Source organism: Colobus angolensis, unplaced genomic scaffold (genome assembly GCF_000951035.1).
Source record: "Colobus angolensis palliatus isolate OR3802 unplaced genomic scaffold, Cang.pa_1.0 Scaffold2, whole genome shotgun sequence".
NCBI lineage: Eukaryota > Metazoa > Chordata > Mammalia > Primates > Cercopithecidae > Colobus > Colobus angolensis.
This window is the reverse complement of record NW_012115154.1, coordinates 15,360,734-15,382,969: the sequence shown is the minus strand read 5'-3', so window position 1 is coordinate 15,382,969 and position 22,236 is coordinate 15,360,734. Positions and strand designations below refer to the sequence as shown.

Sequence of the window (22,236 nt, the reverse complement as noted above, 5' to 3'; positions counted from 1 at the left end):
ATACCTACTCTTAAGCTATGGGAATATATTTTTATTTATATAAACATGATCAATGATTATTTTAAATCTCTAATTATTGAGAAGATAATATATGTCTTTTTGTTCATAGACAATCGTTTTAAAATAGTCTGTATTTTACTTTATTGCTTTTATGATATTGACTCAGAGAAAACAGAGCTTGACAAAAGACCCATCTACAGTAATGTGTTTCTAAATGACTTAATATAAACCAGAAACTAGGATTTCTTATTCAATACTTTATAATAAATATTAGACAACCCTCTGTATATAATGTACTGCACGTTCTCAAGGAGAATTGATAACATGATTAACTATAGATGAAAGAATTACAAATTAAATTTATTCTGAATTTATTAAATGACCTAGATAGCACGGTCCCTCTCTTCAAATTATTACTTTGGTACTAAGATTTTTATAATATTTCAAGTACTCATGATTATAAATTTAGAATTAAAATGAAACAAATTAATTAGGTTTTTAAAATTGTCAGTGTCTTTTTGTTTAGAGAAGAAAATAAAAATGGTATAAGTCGTAATATAGTTAACAATAATACAATACAGTAGGAGAGTGACTCGGTTGCTCGACATTTTATCACAATTTCTACGTCATCATGTGTACCTCGTAGTCCAAGTCCAGGTAGTCAAACTCTCCGTTGGTGCGGAAATGCTGCATGCTCCTGTCCAGCGTGAGGTTAATGCTCCGCCCCTGGCGCTCAATGACCACAGAGTGCCAGTGGTGGTCATCCAGCAAACTTCCGGTCATCACTGATGTGTGGCCATATATGGGGCCAAGCTGGTTGCTTCCTGCGTACACAGGAGTGAAAAAGAAACAACGCCATGATGCTCTGGCCAACTCTGTGAAGCAGAAGGTCTTTCATTTACTGCCCCAGAGGCTGACATTCCATCAAAGCTCTATCCATTCGAGTTAACCTGGGATACCAGTAAGTAATGACACTTAAAAATACTTTATGTTCAAAGTACATACAAGTTATTAAAGATGGGAAAAAAGTACTTTTTAAAAAGGGGGGAAAATGAGTGTTTTATGACTGTGCAGTGAATTCTTCTAAATTTTGGTAAGTTTGTTATAAAGACAGTGCCACGTGGGCTTTTACAGAAGTCTGCCAGGTTCTGATGCTGGCTCCACTGTTAGCTTGTGGTCCAGGGCAAGTTGAGAATGCTTGGTCTCCATTTTCTCATATATACAATAGGGAAGATAATAGTACCTGCTTTGTAAGGTTGTTTGAGGATTAAATGAGTTACTATAGGCAAAGAATTTAATACACTTTCTGGCATATAGTGAACATAGCTGTTACCTGTTAATCTTTTATTACTGTTACAATTATTATTAAGACCACACAGCATGACCATTTTTAATTTTCGTTGCCTCCAAAAGCCATTGTTGTAAAGAGAACACTATGTGATTGTTAATGGCATAGAAAATTTACTTCTTATCTTTTAATTAAAATGATAACATTAAGAATTATATATGTAGCATTTAGTTTTGAAATAAGATCTCCATAGCAACACAACTATAAATACAAGTAAAAGATTGTTAGAATCCAACACGTTTATTAAGGTCGTCCCTGGATACAGTTTACATATTTTTTTTCATCTATGTTGTCTAACCAAGTATTGCTTTTTATGGTCAGGCAAAATTAATCACTATAAAAATAGGGTTTCAGAATAAATAACATAATGGAAATAAGAGATAAACAATTGACTGTCACATTAAATTCTTCCTTTCCTTTCCTTTCCCTCCCCTCCCCTCCCCTCCCTTCCCTTCCTTTCCTTTCCTCCTTCCTTCCTTTCTTCCTCTCTTTCTTTCCTCTCACTCTTTGTTTCCTTTGCCTCCCTCCCTCCCTTCCTTCCCTCCTTCCTTCCTTGTCCTTCCTTCCCTCTCTCCCTCCCTTCTTCCTTCCTTCCTTTCTCCTTTTGTATGCTAATGCCCCCATACCTCACATTTTCTATTATCTTCCTAGAACATCTTTTCTTCATTTATGGTGATGAAATAAAATGTTGATGTGTGATGGTAAATCAGTGTGTATGTGTAAAATGAAACAAGGAAAAGGAGAGGGAAAAGAGGAGGAAAAGGAAGAGAAAGAAAGAAAATTAAGAACTATCTAAGTGAAAAGGTCACATAGAGTTTTATTACTTTAAATATTTACACTAGAAGACTGAGCAGCAGGCAGATACATCTAATATTTAGGTAACCGCATTAAAGAATGGCAGTAGATATTTGAGTGCATATTTCTCTCTGGCTGTTGTAAATTCCAGTCAGTCAGTAAACTGCTTTCCAGTGTAAAGCTAATAAACTTTTTTTGGTAAGGTCACATAGTCAGTTATTTCTTTGAAAAGAGTAATGTCACACCACTATAAGACACAGTTGATTTTAAAAGGTTACTCTACATGTTTCATTTGGGATAAAAAATGAAAAGTTTGAAAAAATAAACATCTTTAGATATAATTCAACTGCAGTGTGTGTGTGCGCACACATGTGCATGTGTGCATATTTTGTGTGCATGTTTTATGGAAGTACACATATTTTATCTCTGGTTACTCTCCCCTGCTCTTTCTTCTTTTCCTCTATTGGGTTTTTTTTTTTTTTTTTTGAGACGGAGTCTCGCTCTGTCACCCAGGCTGGAGTGCTGTGGCTGGATCTCAGCTCATTGCAAGCTCTGCCTCCCGGGTTCACGCGCCATTCTCCTGCCTCAGCCTCCCGAGTAGCTGGGACTACAGGCGCCCACCACGTTGCCCGGCTAGTTTTTTATAGTTTTTAGTGGAGACGGGGTTTCACCGTGTTAGCCAGGATGGTCTCGATCTCCTGACCTCGTGATCCGCCCGTCTCGGCCTCCCAAAGTGCTGGGATTACAGGCTTGAGTCACCGCGCCTGGCCGGGTTTTGTTTTAAAAATAATTTCAGGCTATTTTCCCCTGGTAGCACAATTAATACACATTCCTTATTACAAGTAGAGAATATTATGAAGAAACAAGTGAAATGTAATGTAAAAATATTTCCACCTCTAAAAATAATTTGGTCTATTTCCTTCCATATATTTTCCACAAACAGTCATGTACCACATGATGACATTTCTTTCAACGATGGACTTCATATGTAATGGTAGTAACATCAAATTTAATACTGTATTTTCACTGTATCCATTGTATTTTTTGACATGCAAATACTTACCAGTTTTTTACACAGTGGACTAAAGTATTCTGTACAGTAACATGCTATACAGATTTGTACACTAGGAGCAATAGGCTCTACCATATAGCCTAGGTGTGTAGTAAGCTACACAATTTATGTTTGTCTTTGTATACTCTTGTGTTTACAAAGTGTTGAAACTCACACAGAATTTCTCAGAATGCATTCCCATTTTAAAGTGACACATGACTACATATATTTAATTAGATTGATAGATTGATAGATTTTCTATCCTACAGGTTTTGTTTAATATCATATATCTCCCCATACAATTAAAAGTTAGCACAGACATTTTAAATGCTATCAACATATTTCTATGTGTTTAATTTTTTCCCAATTTTCGACAATGTAATTAATATTGCAAATTACATATTTGGACTTAAATCCTAGTGGTCATTTCTCTTTTTAACTTATGATTTTTGGACCAAAATACTGTATTGTAAGAGATTTCAAATGTTGGAAGGCATATTGTCTAGCTATTTTCCTGAAAATATTTTCTGACTTGCAGAACAATACAGAGGATCCTTTTTGTCAAATACTCACCAACACTGATTTATCACTTTAAAATGGATTTACTTAGTTGACCAAAAATAAGCATTGGGTGTTTATATTTTTTTCTTTTATGACATCTCTTGTATATCATTTGCCTCTATTTTCTCCTAATGTCTTGGCATTATTATGCAGTGGTATAATTTCTTATTCATGATTGATATTAAACCAGTATATTTGACATTTGTATCTTCCCAGGTTTTGCATGCATTTTAATGTTACTTTTATTTTAATGTAAAAAATAACATTTTATGTAACTAAGTGATACAGAATTTTGTGTGACTTTTCTTCTTTGTTATAGAAGCTATTGTATCTATCGGGTCAGATCTTTAATGTCAAAAGTTTTATAATCAAGGGTACATCTTTAAGGTAATGTATCATTACCAGTAAAAATAACCTAAGTGGAGTTACAATTTTTAGTATATAATACTGTATTTCAAAGTAATAAAAGTTAATACATGGGATACAAGTCATATTCAGGAATGTTTGGACCACTCAAATTGGTAATTGACAAATAAGTCAAATAGCCTAGAATTTTTAACCAATCAAGAGAAACAGGTGAGATAGGGGCCAAGATGGCTGATTAGAAGCAGCTGAAGTCTGCAGCACTCAAGGAGAGGAATGAAAGGGATGAGTAAAGACAGCACTTTCAACGGAAGTATTCAGGTTCTCACGCTGAGATGGATTAGGGAAAAACTTCACAAATGGAGAATGAAGAAAAGCAGGATGGGGCTACGGCCTACCCAGGAGCAACACGGAGTCACGGGAACCCCCAACCCCTGCCAAGGGAAGCAGTGAGTGATTATGTGACCCCAAGAAACCATGCTTCTCCCATGGATATTAGCAACTCACAGATTAGGAGATCTGCTTGTGAGCCCATGACACCAGAGCCTTGGGTCTGACACACAGAGCTGTGTGGAGTCTTGGCAGAGCAACCGCTCAACCATGCACAGAGACAGAGTGGAGCTTTACAAACTCCACCCTGGGATTTCCAACAAAGGTGTCTGCAACTCAGGCAAGGTGGGAGGTCTGCACATACCCATAGGAAGGGGGCAGAATCCAGGGAGCCGAGTAGCACTGTTCTGCGGGCCCTATTTGCATGGCACCCTACAAGATAAGACCCACTGGCTTGGAATTTCAGCCAGCCACTGGCAACAGGGCAAAGCCTGCCTGAGACCAGACGGAGCCTCGAGGAGAGGTGCAGACACCATCTCTGCTATTTGGTTGACTGGGCCATTCTAGCCTGTGGGCTTTGGAAAATCCAAAGGGTCCAGATGAGGAGGAAGGGTTCCCCAGAAGCGGAACACAGTGGCTTTGCCAGATCATGGTCAGACTGCTTCTTTAAGCAGAGCCCTGATCCATTCCTCCTACTGGGTGGGACCTCCCAACTGGGGCCCTCCAGCCACACCTGCCTGTATGACAGAGCTATTTTCTATCCCTGGGATGGAGTGACCAAGGGAGGGGAGTGTCGCCACCTGAGTATGTTGGACGATTCGGTCATTCCACAGCCTGTGGGCTTTGGAGAGTCCAAGCTGATGGGGAAAAACGCCGTTCCCCACCACAACACAGCTGCTTTGTGAAGGCATGGCCAGACTGCTTCTTTAAGTGCCCCGTCCCTGCATCCACTCCCTCACAGGGCAGGTCCTCCCAGCTGCGGCCTCTGGCCACCCTTGCCTCTGTTCTCCATGGGACAAAGTGCCTGAAGGGTTGGGCAGGTCACCAACTTGGACATTCAGGCTTCTCAGCGAGTCCAGCCTGTGGGCCTTGGAGAGCCCAAACCGATTAGAGGCTGAAGAAATCTCCAACACAGCACACAGCAGCTCTATTGAAAAGCAGCCAGACTGCTTTTTAAAGTTGATCTCATTTCTCCTGACTGAGTGAGACCTCCCAATAGTGTTCTCCAGCCACATCTCCAGGCACATTTGGGCCAGCAATAGGTCGGTATATCCCTAGCATGAAACTTCTAGAGGAAGGAGCAGGCTGCCATTTTTCTTTCCTGAAGCCTTCATTGATAATATTTTACCTCCAGTTACAGGAAAAATTGAGGCAACTAGGGTCTTGAGTGGACTCCCAGCAAATCACAATAGCCCTATGGATGAGTGGCCAGACTTCAATAGGGCTATTTAAAAAAAAAACAAACAGAAAACAACAACAACAAACCCCACAAAACCCCATCCCAAATCAGCAACTTCAAAGATTGAAGTAGATAAACCCACAAAAATGAGAAGTAATCAATGCAAAAATGCTAAAAAGTCAAAAGCTAGAGTGCCCCTTTTCCTCCACATGACTGCAACACCTCTCCAGGAGGGCTCAGAACTGGACTGATGCTGAGATGGCTGAAATGACAGAAAGAGGCTTCAGAAGGTGGGTAATAACAAACTTCACGGAGGTAAAGGAGCATGTGGTACCCCATGCAAAGAAGCTAAGAATCATGATAAAACAATATGGGATCTGATAGCCAGAAGACCCAGTTTAGAGAGGAACATAATTGACCTGTTAGAGTTTGCATTATGAGAACTTCACAATGCAATCACAAGTATTAATAGCAGGACAAATAAAGCAGAGGAAGGAATCTCAGAGCTTGAAGACTATCTTTGTGAAATAAGACGGGCAGACAAGAATAGAGAAAAAATAATGAAAAGGAATGAACCAAACCTCTGAGAAATATGGGATTACATAAAGAAACTAAACCTACAACTGATTGGGGTACCTGAGAGAGACAGGGAGAATGGAACCAAATTGGAAAACATACTTCAGGATATGATCCAGGAGAACTTCCCCAACCTAGCAAGAAGGCCAACATTCAAATTCAGGAAATGTAGAGAACCTCAGTAAGATACTCCATGAGAAGATCATCCCCAAGACACATAATCATCAGATTCTCTGAGGTTGAAATGAAAGAAAAAATGTTAAAGGCATCCAGAGAGAAAGGCCAAAAGGCCAGGTCACCTACAAAGGGAAGCCCATCAGACTAACAGCAGATCTCTCAGCAGAAACCCTACAATCTAGAAGAGATTGGGGGCCAATATTCAATATTCTTAAAGAAAAGAATTTCCAACCCAGAACTTCACATCCAGTCAAACTAAGCTTCGTAAGTGAAGGAGAAATAAGATCCTTTTCAGACAACAAAATGCTGGGGAATTTGTTACCACCAGACCTGCCTTGCAAGAGCTCCTGAAGGAAGCACTAAATATAAAAAGGAAAACCCATCACCAGCCACTACAGAAACACACCAAAATACACAGACCAGTGACACTATGAAGCAACTGCATAAACAAGTCTGCAAACTAACCAGCTAGCATCATAATGACAGAATCAAATCCACACATAACAATACTAGCCTTAAATGTATAAGGGCTAAATGACCCAAGTAAAAGACACAGAGGCAAGCTGGATAAAGAGCCAAGACCCAATAGTATGCTGTCTTTTTGAGACCCATCTCACATGCAAACACGCAAATAGGCTCAAAATAAAGGGATGCAGAAAAATTTGCAAAACAAATGGAAAACAGAAAAAAGCAGGGGTTACAATCATAGTTTCTGACAAAACAGACTTTAAACCACCAAAAATCAAAAAACACAAGGGCATTAAATAATGGTAAAAGGTTAAAATCAACAAGAAGAGTTAACTATCATAAATATATATGCACCCAGTACTGATGCACCCAGTACTGGAGCACCCAGATTCATAAAGCAAGTTCTTAAAGGTCTTCAAAGAGACTTAGATCCCCACACAATAAAAATGGGAGACTTTAATACTCCACTGATAGTATTAGATAGATTGTCGAGGCAGAAAATTAACAAAGACTTCCAGGACTTCAACTCAGCTTTGGGTCAAGTAGACCTGATAGATATATACAGAATTCTCCACCCCAAAACACCAGAATATGCATACTTCTCATCACCACATGGCACTTACTCTAACATTGATGACATAATTGAAAGTAAAACACTCCAACGCAAATGAAAAAGAACCAAAATCATAACAAAGAGTCTTTCAAACCACAGCACAATCAAATTAGAACTCAAGATTAAGAAATTCACTTAAAACAACACAACTACATGGAAACTGAACAATCTGCTCCTTAGTGACTCTTGGGAAAAATTAAGGGTGGAATCAAGATTTTCTGTGAAACTAATGAGAACAAAGATATAAAGTACCAGAATTTCTGGGATGCAGCTAAAACTGTGTTAAGAGGGAAATTTATGGCCCTAAATGCCCACATCAAACAGCTAGAAATATCTTAAGTTAGCAACCTAACATCACAACTAAAAGAGCTAGAGAACCATGAGCAAACAAATCCCAAAGCTAGCAGAAGACAAGAAATAACCAAGATCAGAGCTAAACTGAAGGAATACAGAAATACAAAAAAAACCTTCAAAAAACAAAACAAAACACACAAAAGTCAATGAATCCAGGAGCTGGTTACTACGATCTGGTTCTGTGTCCCCACCCAAATCTCATCTTGAATTGTAATCCAATTTATAATCCCCATGTGTTGGGGAAGGGACTCCATGGGAGGTGATTAGATCATGTGGGTGGTTCCCCCTTGCTGTTCTCATCATAGTGAGTGAGTTCTCATGAAAGCTGATGGTTTTATAAAGGGCTTTCCTTGACTTCACTCTGCACTTCTCTCTCCTGCTGCCATATGAAGAAGGATGTGTTTGCTTCCCCTTCAGCCATGATTGTAAGTTTCCCGAGGCCTCTCCAGTCATGTGAAACTGTAAGTCAATTAAAACTCTTTCCTTTATAAATTACCCAGTCTTGGGCAGTTCTTTGCAGCAGTGTAAGAATGGACTAATTCACTGTTTTTTTGAAATAATTAATAAAATAGATAGACCGTTAGCTAGACTAATAAAGAAGAAAAGAGAGAAGTTTCAAATAAACAAAACCAGAAATGACAAGAGGGCATCACCACTGACCCCACAGAAATACATTTGTATTTCCCTATAGAAATATCTTTATAGTTCTCTATAATTTTTGTATTATTCTCTGTAGCATCAGAAAATACTATAAACACCTCTATGCACATGGATAGAAAATCGAGAAGGAATGGATAAATTTCTGGACACATGTACCCTCCCAAGACTACACCAGAAAGAAATTGATTCCCTAAGTCAGACCAATAATGACTTCAGAAAATGAGGCAGTAATAAATAGCCTACCAACCAAAAGAGCCTAGGACCAGACAGACTCAGAGCTGAGTTCTACCAGAGGTCCAAAGAAGAGCTGATACCATTCCTATTTATACTATTTCAAAAAATTCAACAGGAAGGACTCCTCTCTAACACATTCTATGAGGCCAAAACCTGGCAGAGACACAACAACAACAACAACAACAACAACAAAAACTTCACGTCAATATTTTTGATGAACATCTATGCAAAAATCCTCAGCAAAGTACTGGCAAACTGAATCCAGCAGCACATCAAAAAGTGTATCTGCTGCAATCAATAGGCTTCATCCCTGAGATGCAAGGTTGGTTCAGTATACACAAATCAATAAACGTGATTAATCACATAAATATATATAAAGACAAAAACCACATGATTATCTCAGTAGACGCAGAAAAGTTCTTCAATAAAATTTAACATCCCTTCATATTAAACACTCTCAGTTAACTAGGTGAAATATGCCTCAAAATAATAAGAGTCATCTATGACAAACCCACAGCGGGAAGCATTCCCCTTGAAAACTGGCACAAGACTAGGATGCCTTCTCTCACCGTGACTATTCAACATAGTATTGGCTATCCTGACCAGGGCAATCAGTCAAGAGAAAGAAACAAAGGGTATTCAAATAGGAAGAGAGGAAATCAGATTATCTTTGCAGATGTCATGATCCTATACCTAGAAAACCTCATCATCTTAGCCAAAAAGATTCTTAAGCTGATATGCAACATCAGCAAAGTCTCAGGATACAAAATCAATGTGCAAAAATCACAAGCATTCCTATAAACCAACAACAAGCAATCAGAGAGTCAAATTACGAATGAACCACCCTTCACAATTACCGAAAATAACAAAATACCTAGGACACAGCTAACAAGGGAAGTGAAGGGCCTTGTCAAAAGCTACAAACCTCTGCTCAAAGAAATCAGAGATGACATAAATAAATGGAAAAACATGCTCATGGATAGGAAGGATAGGAATAATCAACATCATGAAAATGGCCATACTGCCCAAAACAATACATAGATTCAATGCTATTACCATAAAACTACCATTGACATTCTTCAGAGAATTTTTAAAAAACTATTTTAAAATTTACATGAAACCCAAAAAGGGCCTAATGGCCAACACAATCCTAAGTAAAAAGAACAAAGCTGGAGGCATCACACTACCCAACTTCAAACTATACTGCAAGGCCACAGTAACAAAAACAGCATGGTACTTGTGTGAACAGACACCTAGACCAATGGGACAGAGTATAGAACTCAGAAATAAGACCATACACCTACAACCATCTGATCTTCAACAAACCTGACATAAACAAACAATTGGGAAAGGATTTCTCATTGAATAAATGGAGATGGGAGAACTGGCTAGTCATATGCAGAAAACTGAGACCCCTTCCTTACACCATATACAAAATCAACTCAAGCTGAATTAAAGACTTAAACATAAAACCAAAAATTATAAAAACCATAGAGGAAAATCTAGGCAATACCATTCAGGCCATGGGCAAAGGCAAAGATTTCATGATGGAGATACCAAAAGAATTGCAACAAAAGCAAAAATTGACAAATGGGATATAATTAAACTAAAGGGCTTCTGCACAGTAAAAGAAACTATCATCGGAGTGAACAGACAAACTACAGAACGGGAAACAAGTTTTGCAATCTATCCATCTGACAAAGGTCTAATATGCAGCTTCTACAAGGAACTTAAACAAATTTACAAGATAAAAACAAACAACCCCATCAAAATGTGGGCAAAGTACATGAACAGACAGTTCTCAAAAAAAGATATGCATGTGGCCAACAAGCAGGGAATAAAAAGCTCTACATAACTGATCATTAGAGAAATGCAAATCAAAACTGCAATGAGATATCATCTCAAAATGATTATTATTAAAAAGTCAAAAAACAATAGATACTGGTAAAGCTGCAGAGAAAAAGGAAAGCTTTTATGCTGATGGTGGGAGGGTAAATTAGTTCAATCATTGTGGAAGACAGTGTGAAGACTCCTCAAAGATCTAGAGGCAGAAATACCATTTGATCCAGCAATTCCGTTACTGGGTATAAAACCCAAAAGAATATAAGTCATTCGATTATAAAGATACACGCACACATATGTCTATTGCAGCACTATTCACAATAGCAAAGTCATTTGCTAAATGCCCATCAATGATAGACTGGACAAAGAAAATGTGGCACATATACACCATGGAATACTATGCAGCTATAAAAAGAAATGAGATCTTGTCCTTTGTAGGACATGGATGGAGCTGGAGGCTATTGTCCTCAGCAAACTAATGTAGGAACAGAAAGTCAAATACTACATGTTCTCACTTATAATTGAGAGCTGAATAATGAGAACACAGAAACACATGGAGAGGAAAAACACACACTGGGGCCTGTCAGAGGGTTGGGTGGGGAGGAAGGAGAGCATCAGGAAGTATAGCTAATGTAAGCTGGCCTTAATACCTAGGTGATGGGATGATCCGTGCAGACAACCATCACGGAACATGTTTACCTACGTAACAAAGTTGCACATCCTTCACATGCACCCATGAACTTAAATTTAAAAAAAGAGAAAGAGGTACCATTACTTTGCCAAAACTATAATTTTGAATGCCAGTACCAATATTGCTGATCTCCACTTTAGCTTTAAGTAAATCCTAGCTACGTCATCAACATACAGACCTACATTGTTATTATCCATTAAAAAACAACAACAGGTTCAGGAATGGTGGCTCATGCTTGTAATCTCAGCACTTTGGGAGGTCAAGGCAGGCAGATCATTTGAGGTCAGGAGTTTGAAACCAACCTGGCCAACATGGTGAAACCCTCTCTCTACTAAAAATACAAAAATTAGCCAGGCATGTTGGGGGCGCATGTAACCCTAGCTACTCAGGAGGCTGAGGCAGGAGTATCACTTGAGCCCGGGAGGCAGAGGTGGCAGTGAGCAGAGATCATGCCACTGAACTCCAGCCTGGGTGACAGGGTGAGACTCTGACTCAAAAATAAGTTAATAAATAAATGAAAAATAATAAAAAATAAAAACAACAACCGCACATAAAACAATAACTTCTTTAAATTCAGATGTTTCAGCAGCCAACATTTCATTTCTCTGTGTTCTTTCTCTCTAGTTAACTGTAGTCAAAATATTTAATTACACCTTTCATTCTTTCTTTACCTAGAAAATTTGTCTTTTCTATTCCACTGAATGGAAATTAACAGTAACCTCCATGCTATTAAGCCCAATATTTGCCTCTCTGTCTTCATCTTACATGACATTTAGAGGAATTCAACAGTTGACAACCACTTTTGTGTCCTTGATTTCTGTGATACTACACTTTCTTCATTTTCTCCTACTCACTATCCACGACTACTTAGTCTCCATTTTAGTCTTCTCTCAGTCTCGTTTCTCAACTTCCATAATAGAAAGTTCTACTTAGATGTTTAATAAGCAGAATTAACCATGTCCAAACTGATCTCTAGAGTTCCTCCTAAAGTCTTCTCTATTTCTGAAAATGACACTAATGTCCATTTGGTGCTGAAACCCAAATCCTAGGGCTCATTCTTTATTTCTACTCTTTTCTTTTTACGCTATATCCAACCCGTCATAAGTCATGCTCAATGTACCACTACAATAATTTCCTTAATTGAAATATTTCTCTGCATCTCCACTGATAACCACCTCATACAAGCAGTACTATCTCTCACCCAAACTATGCAGAAGTTCTGCTGCGACTCTCATATCTACACAAGTAATTCTTGAAGTCTCAACGCACTTGTTAAAAATAAGATGATAAAGCCATACAGTTTAATGCATTCCAACAGCTTCCTATTCTTAAAAATAGTATCTAAACAATTTGGCATGCCCTGCAGGATCCCACAGGATTTGGGCAATTTCCACCTCTTGGATTTCATCTTCTGTCTTAATAACCCACAACATTTATGCACAGCGGAATCCTTCCTGTTTCTTGGGCATGCTTTTTGTCTTCAATGTTCTCTTCCTATGTAATCCCATTTCTCTCATGTTTTCATGGCTAATCTCTTTTCATCACTCAGATCTCATCTTAAATATTTTCTCCTCAGAACAGGCTTTCATCACTACACATTCCAATATTGGCCCTGTTGCCTCTGAACAGGACATATTAACCTATTCCCCTTATGATATTAATCTATTCAACTCGTTCATATTTATTATTTGAAGTCATTCATTTTTGCTTAGTTGTTTTAAAATAAGAATAATAAATGCTATATTGTCTGATACCTCCATTAGGTCATGAACTTAATGAGCTTAAGGATCTTGTCTACTTGTTCCCTGCTATAGGCCAAAGACTAGTATAGTACCTTGTATAGCAGAGGTGTTTAATAAATATTTTTTGAATGAATAGGGATTTCATTATATACCAACTGTTATACATTAAGAATGAATTGACAACATAATATGAGCTCTTTTTATAATTTACATTTTAAAGAATTGAGCAACATGAACGTTTTCCTGATGGGAACATCCATAATGGAAAGAATAGTACTGAGAATCAGAACATACCTAAGTTTAAACTGAGGACCAGCTTGGCTTTTTTCAGTTCCAAGGTAATGTAATCTCCTTGCTGTCCTTCTCCGTGCAAGATTACTCCTTCACTTTCAGATGTCTTAAATTTCAAGGCAATGACATCTTTCAGTGTTTTCATCTTCTTGTTTCTGAATCTATATGGTAATACAACATGGCCATCAAAGTTGATAACATCAGCCCCTAAAACAAACAAACAAAAAAATGAGTTTAGTCACCTATGTTACCATCCACTTCCAATAGGTGTCTGCAAAGAATAAATGAGAATTAAATAAGTGTTTTTTTTTTTTTTTTTGAGACAGAGTCCCGCTCTGTCGCCCGGGCTGGAGTACAGTGGATTAAATAAATGTTTTTCTTGAAAAATTGACAGTCCTCTGTTTTTATTCTATTCCTTCTTTTGATTTACTGTGTTTTTTTAAAGGAGGTTTTATGGAGAGTATTGATAAAAATACTCATAAAAGCTCTATCAGTTGAACATTTTACTTTAATTACAAAATTAGTAATCTAAATTCAATGGATTATATTCTTCAAATCTTAACTTAGGAATCTAGAGTTTAGTCCAAAATAGTAAAATTTTTAAATCTCTAACAGATTAATAAATGTTTTATTCCTTAGTAATTCCTCATGATTTTAAGTATACATTTTGTTCAAAAAGTTGCTTTCTTTGATGTAAGAATGAAGGCACTTGGAATGTGATCTTTTATGCTATTCTCATTTTTTTCTAATGGTTTTTATATTTCACCACAATTTTAGTAAACCTTGTTGTAGTATTCAGAGTTTACAACCAACTTAATTTTCAGAAACTTCTTAACATTTATTCTTAGGAATCAGTCTGTCTCAAATTTCTTATTACTTCCTTGCATTTGGAATGGAGAATTGGGCACCATTGTTTGTTTTTTCTCTACGTTGGACACAGATATCTCCACTTATCCATATATGAGTTTGAAGAACAAATAACCAGCATATACTATGACTCCAGCAGCTCTAATTTTAGTTTTAGGGGAATATATTAAAATGAGGAAAGTATGTAATCTTTTTTTAAAAAAAAATGTGAAATTTTGTCACTATGATCCGAAATATGTGATTCTGAGGATCCATTTTATAACTACTATTTATTTCACACCAGAAATAAAAATGAGATGATATTATTTACTAGGCACTATTGGTCAATGCATTCTCAATTCAAGGGATGATTCAAAAATGCAATATTGAGTTCAAATAGAAGCTTCGTTACCATGATCAAATCTTCATTGTTAAAAATATTTTCAATAGACTATTTCAGTAAGCTTTTCATTTTAAATCATAGAAAGCATAGTCAAATGGAACAGCTCTAATAACTTTAGAATTACAAGCCTGGAGAAAGCTAGCCTCTAGGTTTTGGGCAAGGTCTGGTTAAAGAACTCCAGAGGGAGACATTGGAGAAAAATAATAGCCATTTTAAAGCCTGTTAGAGAAATATTTTCTCATTTCATGTCCTAGTTCTCTGGCACTTGTTTACTTCAATCACCACCAGAAACACTTTGGTTTGCCTTGTAAGTGGAGCATACCACCAAATAAATCCCTATGGTGGCCGCAGTAGAGATGTAGAGCTGCCAGAACCACATCCACTCTTTGTTTGTGTTGAGTTTACCTCATTCTATGAAGTGAATTGTTGTGAATACAGTCACTTTGAATATTACTTAAAATGAAATCTAAGCTTGCCTTTCAAATCATTGATGGCTTTCACGTACTTTGAAAATATTTATGCTAGTATCTCAAATATTTATGCTTTTAAATAAGTTTGTACAATGTTATATTATAAAACATTCAGAAAAAATATGACTTTAAACTTTAAGTTTTAATTCTTATAATCAGCTCTTTATTGCCCATAAAAAGACTTTCTTAATCAACAGAATTCTGTTCTCTGAGACTGTGAATCACAGAGGTTTATTTTAATATGAGGGAAAAAATCAACTGTTAAATTCTGGCTTCTGCTAACACTGCAAAGGCAATTAGACTTTAGCTTAATCATATATACTCTCACAGCTGAATTTCAATGGCAGTATCTTTATCATCTGCAATGAGAAATAAAGGAGAGAAAAAAAAGGAATTTGCTTTTGAGATTCCAGGTTGAACTTATAATCCAGCAGTTGGTAGATACTTTTTGTCTTGAAAAGTGAATAAAAGAAACACAGATGAGAGTAAATTCTGAACTCTAGACAGTAGTTTTGCAGTCAATTTCCTATCAGTGACAGTTAAATAATAGACACATCATTGTTTTAAACACCTTTAGCATATTTTAATTGATATAACATATTTCTAATTCATCTCTCAGGAAGTAAATGTTCCCTGAGCTTGTATTCAGGGAATAAGAATCACCTCCTCTATGCTTTATTCTAAATCAAAACACATTTAATTCTAGGTACAGAATACTGATTTATGCAAATGTTAATGCATTTCTGTCTTACTTTTAGAGCAATGAGAAAATGTGACAGAAAGGTTGAAGATGGCTTGTTTTTTTCAGACAATCCTAAGATATTAATAAAAACAGGAAGGAAAGCTATCCATGTAGACTAAGTCTCACTTTACAAATAAATGGTAAGTAGTCAGGGTCAGCTGGGAAACAAAATGCTCTGTAAGGTAGATTCTCCACAGAGAAAAACAAAAAGTTTCAACATATTTTCCCATCTATCTAGCCATCTATCTAAAACAAAATTAAAAGTTGTTTTCTGTGAATAGGTTAAATGCTTCCAAAATATCAGCATGTCCTCTTGTGGATATAAGCTCAGAACTGGCTTGAAAATTATAAAGTTTCTAGAAATAATCTATGATATTTACACTTTAACACACACTATGTACTTTTTAAAATGTCTAGGATATTCTACAATAATGTAAAGAACATCCATCACAGTTTAGCTCTGTTTCCTACAAAAATAGATTAAAATTTCATTTGATACCTAATAATGCATTGTGCTTATTTGGGGACAAGCCACGTTTTTCTTCTATTATCCTGATTGCTTATCACTCCCTAGAATTAAGTTTTCTATGCAGTGATTAAATATGTATGGTTGAACTGTTTAAGCAATCTGAACAATAATGGCTAGTCAAAAAGTGAATGCAAAATCATAGTGTTTCCACAATTTTGTTCCTAACAATAGCTCAGCAAGCTGGTAATATGCCCAGTTCATCAAATCATCATGGTAGAAAGGGCTTTTTCAAAAACATTTTATTGTTCCTTAGTCTTCACTTTCTAACTTTGAATAAGATAATTTGAAGAAGTGTTTACCATATAAAGATTTTAATATTAAAATTTTAAGTTTATTTAATATTTTAATTTTAAAAGGTAACTTTGCTATATATTTTATTACAAACTATGTCTATAGCTCAAAAGAAATTAAACAATACAGAAATATAGAAAGTAGAAAGTGAATCCCAACCACAAAAGTTCACCAATGTTAATGGGTACTTAATTGGTGCATATCCTACATTTTATATATTTACCTAAATATCCAACTATCTAAGGTATGGAATAATTCATATATATCTATATTTAAAGATATAGCTAGATATATCTTTATCTACAGATATAGATATATCTTTATATATAGATACAGATATACATACCTCAGATACAGATATAGATAGATAGATCTATCTATATATAGATAGCTATAGATAGATCTATCTATCTATATATCTGAGGGAGGAAGGGAGAATAATAAAGAGAGTGGGAGGGAGAGAGCGAGAATTTCATTTCATTTAGTCATGGTTCAAATTGTACACTAATAATTTGAGTTTGGGGTGATATAATATTTATAGTAGAGGGAAATTGCATGTTTTAGTTAATTAAAATGTTTTATTAATCTTCATAAAAGGCCCTTATAAAAGTAAGAATATCTAATGTGAAACTGTAGTCTATATATCTGAAAAAATTAAAAAGTATTTGCATATAGCATACCAACAAATAAGTATTCAAGAGTTACTTTTAATACCACTTCCCTATAAAATTTTTTCAGTTACTTTTACAGGGCATCTGAAAGAAACAAAAAGGTTTAAAGAAAAAAAATTAGGCCGGGCGCGGTGGCTCAAGCCTATAATCCCAGCACTTTGGGAGGCCGAGACGGGCGGATCACGAGGTCAGGAGATCAAGACCATCCTGGCTAACACTGTGAAACCCCGTCTCTACTAAAAAATACAAAAAACTAGCCGGGCGAGGTGGCGGGCGCCTGTAGTCCCAGCTACTCGGGAGGCTGAGGCAGGAGAATGGCCTAAACTCGGGAGGCGGAGCTTGCAGTGAGCTGAGGTCTGGCCACTGCACTCCAGCCCGGGCGACAGAGCGAGACTCCGTCTCAAAAAAAAAATAAAAAAAAAAAAATAAATTAAAAAAAATAAAAAATAAAAGAAAAAATATTAAACAGGCATTATTTCATCTTTTTTCTGAAATAACTAATGATAATATACTATTTGTGATTATTTTAAATTGCATATAAAGAATCTTTATGTATGTACACAGATACACATATGGATAATACTGTATATAGTTTGTTTTGGTTTTTGTTACTGTACATTTTTTAAATCTTATTTCATAATTTTGTTTTCTAAAACAGGATTTTGATCAGCTAAAAAGGTACCCTCATTTCAGTGTCCAAGTTCTTCAACGAAAATTTTGGTGGAAGTTTGTTTTTATTCTCATAAATAAACCTTTTGTTTTGGAAAAAGTTTAGATTTAGAGAAAAGCTGAAAAGGTAGTTGGAAAGATAGGGTTCTCATACCTTTCACCCAGCTTCCTCTAATACTAACATTTTACATAACCTGGTACATTTGTCCACATGAAAATACTATCTGAAGTAAAGTGGTGTTCCCTCAAATACAGATGATACTTGGATTTCACCAGGGTTTCACTAATGCTTTTTTGCTGCTGTTCTAGGACTCAATCCAGGATCTCTCATTGCATTTAGTTATGATGCCTCCCTAGTCACTTCTAATCTGTGACAGTATCCAATTCTTTCCTTGTCTTTCATAACTTTGATCCTCCAGAGGAGCACCAGCCGGGTATTTTGTAGCATCTTTCTCAGTTTGGATTTATCTGATGTTTTCTTAGGACTAGACTGCATTATGATATTTGGGGAGAATATCACAGAGTTGTGGAAGCATGTATCTCAAAGATATACACTATTTATTTTTCAATTATATAATACTTCGATAAAGGTAAAAAATTATGTAGGTTTTTAATTAGAGAAAAAAGGAAACAAAATGAAAGACATTCTTTTATAAAAAAATAAACTAAAAACTAGTAAATTTGGAACTTTAAATTTTGTGAAAGCATATATATTTCACAAATACATATAAAGCATGTAAATCTAAAGAAAAAGTAAAAATGTATATTAACCAGTTAGTACAGAATCTAATATTACATAGTTCACACTAATAAATACCAAATCACTTCGAGAGTTTGAAATGTATTTTATTTCTGAAACTGAAGTTTAAAAATACTAGAAGATAGAATTTGTTTATTTTGCAAATTTCACACAGATGCAAATCTGTGTGTTATTTTTATTGTCAGATGTCAAAATTTTAGATACATTGATCATTCTTCACAAAAAGTGTGACTGCCAACTTCATCTCCTCTCTAGTCACCCAGCTTTATTCATTTTTATAGCATTTATCTCTACCTGATACATTGACGTTTATATATTTACAGCATATCTCCTCTGAGACTTTCTTTTGTTCCATTCTAAAGCCCAGCACTTAAAACAGTGCCTGAAAAACAGTGAATGTTCATTAAATATTTGTTGAATGTTTGAATGTTGTCACTCATATTTCTATTAATTGGATTAAGGTACAATAAACACTGTTATTTCATACTTCATTAAAAAATTAGGGTCACTAGGTTGGAAGAAGTTTCAAGAATCTCGCTGATCCATCTTGGTGCTACAACTACAAATATACTTGAGGTTTCAATAGTCAGATAAAAACATTGGTAATATTAGGCTACTTTTGGGGAGCTGTGGTGGTGGGCAAGAATGTATTCCATTATTTTAAATTGACTCAGTCCTAGAACAGACACAACTCTTGTGGACTCAATCTCATTCCATCTACACATGCTTTGATCTGAATACTTTCTTTCTCCTAACCCACTGCCTTTCTTTTTTTCAATGCATCTGTGAATATAAACCTAAATAGTTAAAATAGATTTCAAAACGTCAGTATAGCTAATTTAGAGTAATAGTAGCAAATGACCTTTTTCCTCATCCTTTAAAAATGATCTAGAGATAGAATCTGAAATCACTTCTACTTTGGGGAAAATGGAACAAAACATAAAACCTCAAGGCTCTTCTTTCCTGCAGGCCAGCATCTCACAGATTTTGCAATATTTCTGCTTAAAATATGTTGCTTTGCCCTTCAGTGCTTGATATCCCCTAGGACAATGATAACAATATCAAAGGACTCTGATTTCATTTCTGCATACCATTTAGATTCCAATCCAGTTAGCTTGGAAGGCTGATCCACATGCATGTTCCACAGGCATATCTCACTCTACCTGCTCAACATATAATTATTTTTCTGAGCCCCACTACTTTTATTATATCCACTATCCAGTCACTCAAGCCAGAGATCTGAAACTTTCTTGGGCTTCTTTTTTTTCTTTTTTCCTTTTTGCCTACCCACATTTAATGAGTTCCAAGACCTGTGAAATATAGAGCTTTGTGCAGTGGCAGTATCATACCCAATCAGTTTATCTGAGGTGCAATGATTGTTAATTGAAATTTGATATTTGAATTTGATATTTCACTTTGATATTTTTAAAACTCATAGTATACTTTTGCATGTACTACCATAAGCCCACCGTTACCTCACATGTTGCCTATTGTACAAACATTGTTAAGTGACCAATTCCTGTCCATTGGTCTTATTTCTCTTAAATCCAACTGATACAAACAGGAGACAAGAGGGTGGTTCCCTGGCAAAGGCCTCGCCTTCAAGCCTGCAAACTGTGGTGCTAAATGAGAACAGTTATCCTGTTTTCCTGTCCAACTGTTGCTTTTTTCAGAACCAACCGGGCCTGCTGTGTTCCATCCTATACTCATAAAAACCTCAAATGCCAGGTTTCATGAACAGATAAGCAGTAGAACAGAAAAGCAGCACAGCAGAGAAGGAGAGAAGAGAGGAAGCGTCTATACATCAAGAGGAGTTTTGCTGGGGAAAGTCAGATAGGAGACTGGCCGTGCGATGGTTGAACTCCAGGGGAAGATCATCTTCCCACTCCATCCCCTTTCCAGCTCCCCATCCATCCTGCTGAGAGCCACCTCCATCACTCAGTAAAATCCCTGCATTCCCCTTCCTTCAAGTCCATGTGACCTGATTTTTCCTGAATGCCAGACAAGAACCTGTGTACCAAGATGACAGGGTATAAAAGGCTGTCACCCTGAATCTCCACTGAACTGGTTAACACTTAGCTATCCACAGATGGCAAAGCTAAAAGAGCATTGAAACACCCCCAGACATGGCCGTGGAGCCAGAGCCCAAAAGCGCTTGCTCCAGCTCACCTGCATGTTCCTCCTCCCAAAATGGGTTTTTGCTGAGCAAAGGAGCCACACTCCTGTTGCAAGTACCACGAAGGGGTCCAGGGGACTCTCCTGTCTTAAAACCATCACACAGAAGCTAGAAAGACCTTTTTGAACTAAACTCTTTCCCAAAAAGATCAAAAGCCAGGTTCTTCAGTGAGGCCTATACCACCCTCAATGATATAGCTCCTGCCTTCCCATTCAGGCTCATTTTTAGTGCCATCTTTCTTTTTATGTGCTCGTGATGGTAAACAGATTGAATTCTTCGCAAACTTCACACCTTTCCTTGGGCTGTGATCACTTTCCTCAATGAGCTGCCATTTTTCTGAGTTCTAGTTTACTTTTAGGCATCTTCCAAGCCTCAGATAAGCCTCACCACTAGAAAGTTTGCCTGTGTGAAACAGCCTTGGTCTATTGTCCCCTAGCTCCTTGCATACTTTTATCATTTTACTTCTCATGTTATATTGAATTTATCTTCTTTTGGGTGTGATTTTTCCTGTGGACTTGAAGCTGTTTTAGGATACAGGCTTTGGATTGTTCTGTTTTGGATTCCTGGCAGCATCAACATTTCCTGATGGAACTGATGGAAACATCATTTAGGTTTGAAACAAGGCAAAAGGAGAATTCCACTGTGTTATTATTTCCCCTCTAAACTATGCCTGTGATCATGCAGTTTACTTCCTAAGAGTACAGACTTATACATGATTTAATGCTATATAACTCTTACAACTATGAGTGTCCGACATGAATAAATGGTTTTAAGCATAGCATGCTTTTATTATACTTACACTGGAGTTATTTGTTTATAAGTCAAAGGCCAAAACATTGAACTCCTGTATGAGTTTAAATACAGAATATATAATTTCCTTTGAATTAAATGGATTAATGAGAAACTTGCATATTCTAAAATTAAAGTCACTAAGTTTTAAACACCTTTTAGAGCAGTCATTGTATGCTAACCTGAAATAGTTATTGATTTTCAGAGGCAAGGTCAATTGACTCCCACATATTTTATTTTTAATTTTTGAATTACTCCACAAAAAAATGTATATATGATAAACCGTGAATAGCTGATTATCTGGTTGGCCCATTGAATCACAAAAAAAAAAAAAAAAAGACACAGGAAAATATTAATAACTTTCTAAAATTAAAGTCACTAAGTTTTAAACACCT

At 36.4% G+C, this 22,236-nt stretch overlaps 1 protein-coding gene across 2 annotated transcripts in view; it reads right to left on the bottom strand.

Moving 5' to 3' along the window:
- CNTNAP2 (contactin associated protein-like 2) overlaps window positions 1–22,236 on the bottom strand; it is a 2,310,676-nt gene that overhangs the window by 1,320,598 nt on the left and 967,842 nt on the right. For both annotated transcript variants that reach the window (XM_011941411.1, XM_011941412.1), the window contains 2 exons: window positions 13,499–13,702; window positions 640–824 (listed from right to left, as the gene is read on the bottom strand). In XM_011941411.1, the coding sequence (XP_011796801.1) occupies window positions 640–824; window positions 13,499–13,702 (389 nt within the window). The remainder of the gene's footprint in view (window positions 1–639; window positions 825–13,498; window positions 13,703–22,236) is intronic.